The 13,871-nt window shown below is 36.9% G+C and overlaps 1 protein-coding gene across 10 annotated transcripts in view; it reads left to right on the forward strand.

Annotated features, from left to right (window-relative positions):
* ank2a (ankyrin 2a, neuronal) overlaps positions 1-13,871 on the forward strand; it is an 85,608-nt gene that overhangs the window by 31,521 nt on the left and 40,216 nt on the right. For 5 of the 10 annotated variants that reach the window (XM_082165719.1, XM_082165722.1, XM_082165717.1 and 2 more), the window contains exons 6-20: positions 64-249; positions 1,704-1,727; positions 2,130-2,138; positions 2,667-2,765; positions 3,473-3,571; positions 3,889-3,987; positions 4,300-4,497; positions 6,091-6,189; positions 6,974-7,072; positions 10,174-10,272; positions 10,397-10,594; positions 11,184-11,282; positions 12,036-12,134; positions 12,241-12,438; positions 13,651-13,749. In XM_082165719.1, the coding sequence (XP_082021845.1) occupies positions 64-249; positions 1,704-1,727; positions 2,130-2,138; positions 2,667-2,765; positions 3,473-3,571; positions 3,889-3,987; positions 4,300-4,497; positions 6,091-6,189; positions 6,974-7,072; positions 10,174-10,272; positions 10,397-10,594; positions 11,184-11,282; positions 12,036-12,134; positions 12,241-12,438; positions 13,651-13,749 (1,704 nt within the window). The remainder of the gene's footprint in view (positions 1-63; positions 250-1,703; positions 1,728-2,129; positions 2,139-2,666; positions 2,766-3,472; positions 3,572-3,888; positions 3,988-4,299; positions 4,498-6,090; positions 6,190-6,973; positions 7,073-10,173; positions 10,273-10,396; positions 10,595-11,183; positions 11,283-12,035; positions 12,135-12,240; positions 12,439-13,650; positions 13,750-13,871) is intronic. The other 5 variants (XM_082165720.1, XM_082165723.1, XM_082165725.1 and 2 more) reach the window with 1 other exon arrangement.

Genomic DNA, 13,871 nt, shown 5'->3' on the forward strand with positions numbered 1-13,871 from the left:
GTGTCTGAACAAAGAGATGGTTCTGTTTGTTAATCTCTGTCTATCTGTTCTCACCGTTTCTAGGATGGCTTCACTCCTCTGGCCATTGCTCTGCAGCAGGGTCATAATCAGGTGGTCTCTTTGCTCCTGGAACATGACACGAAAGGTAAAGTCCGCCTGCCGGCTCTCCACATCGCGGCCCGCAAAGATGACACCAAGTCTGCTGCTTTGCTGCTCCAGAACGACCATAATGCTGATGTCCAGTCCAAGGTAAGAGAGTAAAGGAGTGGGGATTTCATGCTTTTGGTTGGTACTATAGCAATAATATGGTTTTTAGACATGTTTGTAATACCATGGTTTTACGGATGGTAATACAATTTTTAGACATGGTGTTAGAGGTCTGCGCAGGATGGATTTTTAAATTCCGCCCCAGATAGCAAATGACATCTGGCCCAGTTGTGGCCCACATCTCCCACATTCTTCTGACCCCTTCGATAACTCAACCTGAGTGTGGCTGGCGATAACATACATTTACGGGCCTCATCTGGGCCAACTATGGCACATATGGCTCAGTCCTGGCAGCGGAAAAGGTCACCATATCTGGGCCACACACAGCAAGCCACAATTAACTCACACTAAAACCTGCTTGATGTGTGTGGGCTAGATAGGGCCCATATGACCTTTGCCACTGCCAGAACTGAGCCATATGTGCCATAGGTGGCCCAGATGAGGCCCGGATATGTATGCTGTCTGGGGCTCCTGCGAGATTCTGTATTGCTCCTTCCCAAAAAAAAAAAAATGTTATCCCGCTCCCACCCGAAACTTTCACGTTTTGTCCAATTCCCTCTCGCAAAAGCCTGTCGGAAGAGGTCTACACAGATCTTTCAGTCCTGGTCTGGTGAGGTCTGTCTCGTTTCGTGGCTATTTTTACAATTTTCACACATGCAAAGCTTCAGATCTCCAGTGACAGATTTTTTCTTGCTGTTATTATCAGATAATTATATTTTGCGGTAGCCCACGAGTCATTTCTTTCTCCCGCTTCTCGCGCACATATTACTATCTTCCCTCCTGCACTCAGCAATTCGAAACTTTTCCCGCGGATTGCAGACCTCTACATGGTGTCATGATAGTATCCTGTATTGTTTGAAAAGTTAGCATAGTAATGGTGTTTTTTTTCATTTGGTACATGTAGAGTATCGTTGTACCATGGTGTTCTTTGAACTTTACCCCTGGCTTCACAGACAAAGTTTAAGCCTAGTCCCAGACTAAAATGCATTTCTGAGCTGTTTTAACTGAAAGCAACTTGCACTGGCATATCTTAAAATATGTCAGAGCCATTTATTTGTCTCAAGATGCACACCAGTAATGCTAAATTAAACCTAATTAAACTAAGGCCTAATCCTAGCTTAATCTAAACCCTGTCTGTGAAACCAGGCCTTAGAGTACTGTGTAAAATACCATGGTATATCACTATGGTAATCATATTTTTAATGTCACTGTGCACAATTATTTTAAAAGGATTTATTTATTTATTAATTAGTCTTGTCACAGATATTTTCATTGAGGTTCTTTAAGCTATTGAGATTGATATTAGAACACTTGTTTGGCTTTTTTTTTCTTCACCGAATTATAGTCATGCTTTTGGATTGCTCCTTTTAAGATAAAAAAAAAAAAAAGTAAAAAAAAAAAGCCAAATTAATAAAAATACCATGTTTTTTCCTCAGATGATGGTCAACAGAACTACAGAGGTATTAAGATTCTCAACAGAATCCTGCATTCGTCTTGACTCTTGTAAAGCCTAATGTGCTACTTGACATTGAATCTTTCTTTTACAGTGCATGGGAAGAGTAGAGTCTTGTCCCTTTAAATGTAGTGCATGACACATTGTTGTTTTTATTTTAGTGCAACACTGTTTTCTCAAAATGTATGGGTGTTTCTTGCTCATCTTGATGTTTTGATCAGGAAATAGGGGTTCATTATGTTATTTAATACCACTTATGATTTTACTAACAGGCTAAACAGACGTTTAACTCTTAATTGTGCATGTGAACTCATGCTGTCACTCTCACTGTCTGTGTAGAAGTCTCTCGGTCACATTTTGCTGCACCTTTTTGTTAATTCTGTTTTTTAAATTGCACCATGTCTGTCAGAATGGAAAGGTAAGAAAACAATGGCACCATCAAACAAACTCAGTAAGACAGACAATGCCAATTTCCTATCTATACATTCATCTTTAGTAATATGTAGTGAGTAGTTGCTGACTAACATTTGTTCAGATATTTTGTTCATCATCTTTTTTTTTTTCTTTCACTGTCACTGAGAAACTTCTCATCTCTCTCTCATGACACTGGGAATGTGCTTGTATATTATAAAATGTACAAATCTAATATTTCTGTTTCTTATTTCATATTTTTTTTAACTTTTTATTCACTCTAGTGCATGGTGTGGTTGGATCCATTGGTAGCAGATGAGAATCCAGACACTTCTTTTACTTTGCCATTCTTTTCTTTCTGTTAAGTTTTAGCACAAATGTGATGATTCATTGGAATGCTGCATGGAAGATAATGGATGATGGATGTTTTAACTTAGTTGGAAGACTAGCACTAGCAAATTTAACTTCTTTCTGTTTTCCTCTTTCCCTTGTTCTATCCCTTCTTTTATCCCAATACTATTCCATTGTCTAACAGAGTGGCTTCACTCCTCTGCATATTGCTGCTCACTACGGTAATGTTAATGTGGCCACGCTGCTGCTCAACAGAGGGGCGGCTGTAGACTTCACAGCCAGGGTATGATCTAAAACCTAAAAAAGTTATATTTTCTATTATAGCATACTTTTTGTTATTTAACACCTCATACAAATAATATATACTGTCCAAGTCCTTTTGCCTTACTCAATGTACTTTGATTTTGGATGCATTACTTACAATTAGGCAAATTATTATATAAATCAGTTTCACAGACAGGGCTTAGATTAAGCCAGGATTAGGCCTTGGTTCAATTAGGACATTTATGTAGCTTTTATAAACATGTCTTAGAAAAAAACATAACTGATGTGCATCAAATATTTAAAGACATTAAAACAGCTCAAAAATGCATTTTAGTCTGAAACTAGACTTAAGCCTTATCTGTGAAAAGCCTTCTAAATCCATGCAATAGCTTTCTGTAAGAAACAGACTGATATAAGATGTTATTCACAGAAATCACAGTTATCATGTTTTGGTAAAATATCCTTCTACAGGGAAAATTGTTATGTGCACAGTTAACCAGATTTTGTCTCAGTCGATCTAATGAATTGTCATTTAGTGTAACACGAATTTCATATACTATCAGATTTCACATATATGAAGCAAACAGTTGCAATTCATCTTTTACTTTCCCTGGATTTGAGCAGACAGTCTCTTGGTTTAATGGTTTAGTTCACTAACCCCCCCAACCCCCACCCCCGTAAGTATGAATAAATAATCTATCCTAAAAGATGTACTGTTTTGTTTAGAATGGTATAACCCCTCTCCATGTGGCCTCCAAACGAGGAAATACCAACATGATTGATCTGCTGCTAGATAGGGGGTCTCAGATTGATGCCAAGACCAGGGTGAGTATCAATACTGTCGTTCCATCAAAATGCTGTAAAACAAGCGCCCTCTACCTGTACTGTTAACAGCAGTTTAGAGAAACAATTATTAAATGTACTTCAATATATGAAATGAATGGCATTTTGTGAGCAATGCATTACGAATGCCGATTCATACTGTTTTATGTAAAAAAAAAAAAAATTGGTAGCAGCAGTTGGATGGGTGTTTCATGTGGATTTGTGCAAGTTGGTTTAATAATACATTGTGCATGTACATTTATATGTGTGAGTTTTTGTATATGCTGTTTGATTGTTTTTGTCTTCTCTCTGTTGAACAGGATGGCCTAACACCTCTGCACTGTGCAGCCAGAAGTGGACATGACACTGCAGTGGAAATACTGCTTGAAAAAGGAGCTCCCATACTGGCACGGACCAAGGTAACCATACGTTTCTAAGTGCTTCCTAAAAACTGCTAATGTCTAACTGCTCAATTTAGGTCCCCACTGTGACATGAGTCAGTGTGCATTCAGGTTCAAGTCACACACACACACACACACACACACACACACACACACACACACGCGTCTTTACTGTAATCAATTGAATGCGTCCTTGCTTGATGAATATGGTAATCATATAATATAATTGTCTCATCATCTCATAGTATTACTGCTCCATGGTGCCACCACAGCACTTTTTGATCTGAGCCTGATCTGTTTTTTTCTCTCTCTGTGTTTCACCACACACAGAACGGACTGTCCCCGCTGCACATGTCTGCTCAGGGCGATCACGTCGAGTGTGTGAAACACCTGCTGCAACACAAGGCACCGGTTGATGATGTAACACTGGACTACCTGACCGCCCTTCATGTTGCTGCCCACTGTGGTCACTACAGAGTCACAAAATTACTGCTGGATAAGAAAGCAAATCCTAATGCTAGAGCACTGGTAATTCTTTGTCTTTAAAATATGGTAAAATGAATGTGCATTGTGTCAATCAGCATTAGTATGTTTCCATCCACTTATTTTTATGCAAATTTTGGTTTATTACATTTTTAAAAAACTGGATGGAAATGCCATAAATTACAAAAATTTGCATAAAAATAAATATGCGCTCATAATGTTTTATCTGTTTAGAAGACATGCGCATAAACAACGGAAACATATTTACAGAATAAATCCCTCGATGCGCAGCAACAAACTTTAACTCAACAGAGGATGTGATTGGATAACTGGAACAACTAGTGGACTAGCTTCATTGCACAGTATCTCAAATGTTAGATTGGTCATTCTAAAAATGCCTGAGCCAAAGTCTGGAAATGGTTGGGTATTATTTCATCCCAGAACTGCCACACAATTGTTTTCCCAAACACCAAGCATCCGCCTCAGAACACAAGATAACATGTCAGTGTTTATTGCTTCCCCAATTGAAGCAACATTTTTTATTATAGATATTTTGTGGCAATTTTCCATGAATTGACAATTTTGTTCTCTTAAACACATTGATGGAAACAGTGCTTTATTTGCAATTGTTGGTTAAACTATAATTATAAAGTATAATTTGTTACCCAAATGTAGTGTTGTAGTACTTGAGACCGGTCTTGAGACCATTTTTTGAAGGTCTCGGTCTTGTCTCGGTCTCGACCGCACTTATACCTGGTCTTGTCTTGGTCTCAGACTAAAACGACTTGTGATTTTATTTCAAGACCGGTCAAGACCACAACTGCGGGGATATCACTTAATGAGATTTGGATGTAAAACTTCCTGCTTCAAATACAATAAATAACTTGTTACTGTTGTACTGGGTCAGTAATTACTGGGGAATTGTCAGAAATTAGTTTGATTTAATTTGATTTAATTACCAAAAATAGTAATGCCCAAAATAATGGCCAAAATAATTAAAGATATGATTGCAAAAAAGTATAAGTAATTTTTTTTTTTTATAACTTATGATGTAATTAAGCAATATAACAAGAGCAAGAGAGCTGTTTTCACGAATATGAGCATGATTTCAAACATGATATTGATTTTATACAAAAGTTCAATAAACAAAAAGTAATATTAAGTAACTAAGTTTTTGCTATTTTGGCAACGAAAATGGTTCCAAACAAATTCATAGCAGAAATGTGTATTTCCAAGGAACACAACAGTGTTCCTTTACAGAATGAATGAGCAGCTTTGAACTAATCGTGACTCACTCATTAAGTGATTTGACACCACCTACTGGTGGTTTTGATGTCATATTTAAAATGATAATTTCCAGTATAATTATCACTTAAATGTAAGGAGTGCTGGTCTGGTCTTGGCCTTGGTCTCGATTCGGTCTCGCCCTGTCTTGGTCTTGTCTTGGTCCCAACCCCTCAAAATCTTGTTCTTGTCTTGATCTCAACACACTCTGGACTTGGTCTCGGTTTAGGTGGTCTCCACCACAACATTTCCCAAAAGTTTTATGCGATATTCCAAATCAGTGCATAGGTAAAATGAGCAACTTTGGATTGAAACATAGCTAGTGATGTATTTAAATATGTTTGTTTTTTTCAGAATGGCTTCACTCCTCTGCATATTGCCTGCAAGAAGAACAGAGTGAAAGTCATGGAACTGCTGGTTAAATACGGCGCCTCAATCCAAGCCATCACTGAGGTGAGAGTCTTGGTAGTATGTGACTGTGCCCTACTTCGCATACTATTTAGGATGGATAATATCTAATTTGCCATGTAACTTTGTAGAGTTTAATTATTTAGAGTTTAAAGTCCGCGTGAACCGGAAGTTGCAAACGACTTTTCTCCAGTGCTGTGACGTATTTCCCAGTGAAAAGGAATATTGAACAGAGGGCAGGGTTTTACTCTAGCGCTCCTCCTCTCCATCTCTCGCTCATTACAGACTAACGATTTGAGGGGAGTGGTTAAGCGTTTCCCAAACCAAGCCGTCAAACCTACGTCATCAGGGAAGGTCCTCCAATGCAGAGGGGAGGGGCATTTTCAGATTTTGATTAAAGATTACGAAGCCAAAAAAAAATTTTGTGTGTTTTAACTTGCACAGATTAATTGTTCACCACAAGACTAGTAATATGCGCTAACAAAGTAAATACGGTCCATTTTGATTTCAGTTGGACTTTAATAATTCAATTTTGTCTTATTATTACCGTAGCTCACAAAGTAGATCGTGGCACTAACAATGCGAAAGTCATGGGTTTGATTCCCAGAGAATGTATGAAATGCAAAAATATATATATTGAATTCAATGTAAATCGGTTACAATAAAAGTGTCTGCCAAAGTAATATGAATGCAAATAAGAGTGGATTTCATATGCTTACATTTATTGGAGATTGGTTCCTCTTGTTGACCTGCTGACTCGAGCGCTGCTTGCTCATTCATTGCTCAGTATTTTAGCTCCTGTATCTCATCCTCCTCTCTTTCTCCCTAGTCCGGCCTGACACCAATCCATGTTTCAGCTTTTATGGGGCACCTCAATATCGTTCTCCTGCTGCTACAGAATGGAGCCTCACCTGATGTCTGTAATATTGTGAGTACATAATCATCATGATGGACATTTTGTACCATATATTTCTTAATATTTATAGTAGGGGTGTGCAATATTGACCAAAAAAGAGGATTTTCTGGAATTTTGTCGAAATGTGTTTTTGTGCTGCGGTACCTTGGCTAGTTTAGGCCTTTTGTGGAGCTTACTCCCAAATCTTTTTATTCGGGACACAAATTACTGTGACACAAATGAACTTTTCCATTAAGGGGCAATGCTTGACTCCCTAAATTGATTTCCAGTGACATTTTTACCTTTAGAAGACCTTTTTTTTTTTTGTAACCTTATTAAATGCGTAATCTTTTATAACCAATTATTAGATTTTAGCAATAAATTCAATTAGAATAATAAGACACTATTGGGCTGTTACCAGTTAAATTAAATCAAAATCAACAAAATCCTTTTTAGTAGCAGATAGATGTATTTACATCATATGTCACACATGTATATACACTGCAATTACAATTGTATAATAAAAGATTTTATATGAGATTTGAAAAAAAAAAGTTAAAATTGCAATATGAAATAATTTGAAAAATGTAATTATATTTAAAAATATGCAATTTAAACCAAGAGATTCATTCAGTAATGAAACACTGCTTTGTCTGTCTGTCTATTCTATTTATTATAAGAACGTTTTGCTAACATTTGTTTTTAAATGTTTATTAAAAAAAAAGCTCTTGGTTATACACATTAAGCATTGAACGTTCAATTTTATAATGCTTCAAACAATGTTACTTCTGAAAGTTCTCTGAACGTTCTGGAATAAGTAGTAAAATTTAAAAAATATATGAACATCCAACTAAAACGTTTCAGAAAAAATTTATAAACAATGTTTTTTTAAAGACCAGATAGATTTGAACAGATATTCTATTCATGTTACTAGAAAAATGTTAATCATAACCAGGGACGTGCACAGACATTTTGAAGGGCAGGGGCTCAAGTGAAATAAAGGGCACTTCTCATAATTACGTCTTTTTTTTCTTTTTTTTTAAACAAAAAAGTATATATATTAACGCAACTCTGACTTCCTTTTAAAAAAAATTATTAAAAAAGTTAATTCATTTTATCTTCCTCAAACTCACGCAATTGTTTCATTTTCAAAAGATGTCTACAAAATAATCAGTTCACACAGAAACCATGGTCTCCTTAGTATTCGCTATTATAGAGCAGCAAAGGATCCATTCCACAATGTGCATGTTTTGAAAACATTTTCTATGCTACTAGTTTCAAGTATATATTTAGAATAACCTAAATAACTGCATCAAGTAGAGGGGCGTGATTTACTAATAATTTGTTTATTTTTGCACAAGGCACTACATAATTTTAATTATTTTGGTGTTATCAGAATACATAACACTTTAAAATCAACACAAGCATTCACTCTAAACTGAAGAGGGCTGTTGCTGCTATTTTGTTCACTTTACTGAAAAAATCACTGCAAAAATGATTGACAAAATACAAAAATAAATTGTATTATATTACTAACTTATTTTATTACATGGCTTGGTTGAATTCCGATGAAGAATGCGGTGTGTTATTTCTTGTTATACTACAGGGCCGTTGAATGCTTGAATCTGATTGGTTGACGAACGTTCTAAGGTGTGCATTATTTTCAGGGAAACGCACGGCTAAAGTAGTTCCAGGCAGGTCTCGACCGCATTACAGTTCCATATCACTTCGCGTAGTCAACTGTAATAACGGAAAATAGGATACAATTCATAACAAGAAAAAGCATTTCGCCCCATGCGCTTGATCTGCAATTTTCAATGTCTAGCTTCACAATCAATAGAAACATGCAGTTTAATTTTAATAAATAAAGTATATAGTCCTATCTATAATCAGTACGGATTTTTATTGCAGATAATACAAATAAATAATTATTGATAGGCCTACTTGTTAAAAGGGCTTTGTGTTTAATTTATTTGGCTATAGTCTACTGGCATCTGTCAATAATGGGGGGGAAAAGAATGAACGAATTAATTAAAACGAATTGAATTAATTAATAAATAATAATATTGACGCACATGCTTTTCTGTCTCATTATTGCACCATCTCTCTCTAATAACTGCATTAATAACTGCATAATGAATGTAATTTGATACTTATGACTGATCATGCCCAAACGCGTGTTCAGCGCGTTCAGTCTGTGTTCAAAGTCGGTGTTTAAAATCTGCTGCAGTCGATGAAAACAGTCAGAGAATGTGTCAGCTAGTCGTGTGTCCCCAGCATTAGTCTGCTATCAGCGGCTCAAACCTCCGTTACTAACTCTGAAATGACGTTTTGGAATTAGCAACGGAGGCATGGGATTAGATGCGTAAGAAATTAGTCCTACATACAAGAGCATTTTAATGACAAAAACTTTACAAACGTCTTGAAATACATAATCTGAACAATGTTTAGAGGTGTGGTAACTGTAGTATAAGCGGAATAATTGGGGGAGAGAGAGAGGGAGCGCTTCAGAACTCCTGACCTGATATTTAGATATACTATTCTTCAATAAATATATTTGTTTGACAGGGAAGCTGTGCGCAAACAGGAATATATATTATTAAAAAAAAAAGGGCACTTTCTCTCCTGGAATAAAAAGGGCAGGTGCTCAAGCCCCCTTTGATGTCTATGTGTGCACGTGCCTGATCATAACTTTGAGAGAACCTTGTCAGAATGTTAGCCAATAATCTGAGAATGTTCCCTGTTAGCTGGGTTGCTCAGAGATGCCCATTGGTTCTGCTTTGTTTTGTAACTATTTTCGCTGCTGCGTTTTAAAAGGCTTCATCACACAGTGAATGCGTGGACTCTAAACATTTTTTTTTGTGAAGTGAGTGACATACTCGATAATGCCAGCACGCAACTCATTAATACAACAATCACAATATTATCATAGACGATACGTATCGCACACCCAAGTGTCAGAGTCGTGGATTAGCTCATGCTTTGGCACACTGTGGTGCTTATGCTTGCGTTATCAGCTTGCAACATTTTTAAGTTCTCGAAATCATTTCCAGTCCTTTGTTCTCTCCTCTAAATTAAGTAAAAGGCCTACACAGCATTGCATCTCCTGTATTAATGACTGTGTTTGTCCTCAGCGTGGTGAGACAGCATTGCACATGGCTGCAAGGGCAGGACAGATGGAGGTGGTGCGATGTTTGCTAAGGAACGGCGCTCTGGTGGATGCCATGGCCAGAGTGAGTCAATAAAAACACTTACAGAAGAAAGCGAAAATACAGATATTAATGACCACAAATAGAGATTTAAACATATCCTATATCTGTATTTCTCTCACTCTTTCTATCTGATTTCTCCCTCCAGGAGGATCAGACGCCCCTTCACATTGCGTCTCGCCTGGGTCAGACAGAGATCGTGCAGCTGTTACTGCAGCACATGGCTCACCCTGATGCTTCCACCACTAATGGATACACACCTCTGCACATCTCCGCTCGTGAAGGGCAGGTGGACACGGCTGAGGTGCTGCTGGAGGCCGGAGCGTCTCACTCGCTCTCCACGAAGGTGCGACTGCAGGCATATCTGTCAAACAAATACAGACCCTCATTCAAATATATTATCAAATGTTAGTTCAATAACCCTATTATTTTGCATATAAACTAGCATTCAAAAGTTTGAGATCGATTTTTTTTTTATGTCTTTGAAAGAAGTCTCTTATGCTCACCAAGACTGCATTTATTTAATTAAAAAAAAATGTAAAAACCGTAATATTATTACATATTATTACATATTCAAATAACTTCAGCATCATTATTCCAGTCTTCAGTGTCACATGATCCGTCATGAATCATTAAAATATGCTGATTTGATGCTCAAGAAACATTTCGTATTATTACCACACTTGAAAACGGTTGTGCTGCCTTTTTTGCCTTTAATCTTTTTTTTTTTTCAGGATTGTTTGATAAAGTAAAAAAGAACAGCATTTATTTGAAATTGAAATCTTTTGATCAGTTTTCTGTGCCCTTGCTGAGTAAAAGTATTATTGTCTTATATATACAAATATATATAAAATCTTACAGACCACGCATTTTTGTACAATAGTGTATGTATTTGTATGTATTTAACTAAAGATACATATCCTTCCCCTTAATAGAAAGGTTTTACTCCTCTACATGTTGCTGCTAAGTATGGAAGCCTGGATGTGGCAAAACTCCTCCTACAGAAAAGAGCACTTCTTGATGATTCTGGAAAGGTGAAAGTCAAAACTTTAATCACCTACTCACTACACTACTCACATTATGCTAACTTTCATTAGAGTATTAATAGACTGTTAAGCTAGCTTACTTGCAAAGTCTGTTGGGGAACCATCAAAATAAAGTGTTAGCAGATATTAAAGTATCCCTGTAGTAATTTTATCCCTTAAAACTCATCTTTGATCACCAAAATTAAACATTGAAATGTTTTTTCCTTGAATTTTTTTTTTTATTCATGCCTTAAAATAGCTTGAATATAACTGAAGTATACGCAGTTCTATGAATATGCAAATTAGCCCCGCCTTCACTCACTCATACCAGCTCAGAGATCCACTCTTTGACAATCACAAGTTGTTGTGATTGGTTACAAGGTAGTTTGTGACATCAGAAACACCGGCGATTTCAAACCGCAATTTTGAGACTGTTTTTGGTTGGTTTACTGCAGTTTTAAGGAGAAAAGAATCAGCAATGGTGCTGACTTATGAATTTGCACATGGTTTGTCTTAAAGCATATTAAAACACCACATAGACATATAAACAACATTAAAAGCTTGATTATTTTTTACCAAAGGTGAACTTCAAGCAGACAATCTAATTCTCTTATGACTGGTAGTTGACATGTAGTTGCAAAGTTACTTATATTTAGTAGAGTGCCAAAGGTGGACTATCAAAATAAAGTGCTACCAATTTTTATTTAGAAAATATGTGTTCATTATTGCCATTTTCTATCTATATTTGGCTTTCTGAAACAGTACGGTCTGACACCTCTGCATGTAGCTGCTCACTATGATAACCAGCAGGTGGCGATGATGCTCTTGGAGAAAGGGGCCTCACCTCATGCTACTGCTAAGGTGCTAATCTTTAATTGATTGAAAAATTACAAATATCTGTTGCTGAATCCAGCAATACCACAAAAATGTATTTACTGATGGTTTGTGTTAATCTCTTTCTGTGCAGAATGGCTATACACCTCTCCACATTGCGTCAAAGAAGAACCAGACTCAGATTGCCTCTGCGCTGCTTCAGTATGGAGCAGAGACAAATGCATTGACCAAGCAGGGTGTGAGTCCGTTACACCTGGCGTCTCAGGAGGGGCACACAGAGATGGCTTCCCTACTGCTGGAGAGGGGTGCACACGTCAATGCTGTCACTAAGGTGAGATCTAGAGCCATAGAGATGTATACGTAGATTCCATATTCGACCGCTCCAGACACGTCAAAGCGTCTGCCATCTTGGAACGGTTAACATGACAGTGTTCATCACTCACACTAACCAATCAATGGATTTTCATTGAAAATGTCACAGCATTATGCAGCCTATGACTGTAAAAACCACGAGCTATACATTTTAGACGAAATGGGACGTGCTGGAATCACAATATGGCTTAGGCTAATGTGATTATTAAACTTCAAAAGGCTATGAATTAATTAAATCTGAAATTAATTAAATCTTATAGGCCTATATATACTGTATATGCCTTATAAAAGCCTTAAATTTGATTTAAAAAATCCTTCAGTGATACCCTGAACTTATTTACCATATTTTTTCCATCCAAACTGACTAAATGTTGACACTAGCTACGTTTACAAGGGATTTTTCTTTTTTTTTAATCCGAATTAAATCAGACATGAACGCTAAATGAAGTGATCGGATTGATGTGCGCGTTTATAACACAAGCTTCAAATGGGATTTGATCTTTTGACATGAGCACACTGCACGAATATACAGAGTATCCCGCTGTTGGCGCATACAAATCATCATCCTGCCATCGCTTCTTTTCTTTGTTTTAAAAAGCAGACTTAATATTTATCTATTTCGGGTCCTGATTGGGAGACGACGAGCATATGAAGCTTTATGCTGTGCTGCTTGTATTTATCAAGCTGTAAAAACACCATTTCCCGCCCCCAAAACAACACATCTGTGGATGAGAGTCCGAAGCAAGTACTACTGGGACGACATTCTCCTGCAGCACTTCATAGACGATAAGTGGAATGAGAATTTTAGAATGAAACGACAGTCATTTATTACACTGTATTCGATTCAACAACATCAGTTTTTTTTCCCAACAACATCAGTGTCTCAACATCATTAAGCCATTTCTACATCATTGCACATGCGCAGAACTTTACAGTTTTTTTTTAGCCTGATCAAGTATTTATATGTCCAATAGATTGGATTACAAAAGGTTTAAACCACCCCTTACAATGGCCAATTCATTCCGACTTTTTTATTCCGAATAGGGCCAAAAAAAATAAAATAAAAATGTGTCTGTAGAATTCAGCAAGTGACCAATCAGAAAGAAGTATTCCAGAGAGCCATGCAATAAACATGAGTTGGTTCCTAATTTCTTTTTTCTTTCTTTTTCAGAGTGGTCTTACTCCTCTTCACCTCTCTGCTCAGGAGGACAGAGTGCATGTGGCTGAAATACTCGTCAAGCACGATGCCAACATAGACCAACAGACCAAAGTAAGCATGACTCGTAGTTTTATATTACTGTGGTTCTTTACGGTATTTTTATTTTTAAAAATAATCATTTGGAAAGAAAGTGTCAAGATATGTTACATTTACGCTAATGTGAAATTTGGTTG

The sequence above is a fragment of the Leuciscus leuciscus genome (assembly GCF_965113295.1).
Source record: "Leuciscus leuciscus genome assembly, chromosome: 3".
In the NCBI taxonomy this organism is placed as follows: Eukaryota; Metazoa; Chordata; class Actinopteri; order Cypriniformes; family Leuciscidae; genus Leuciscus; species Leuciscus leuciscus.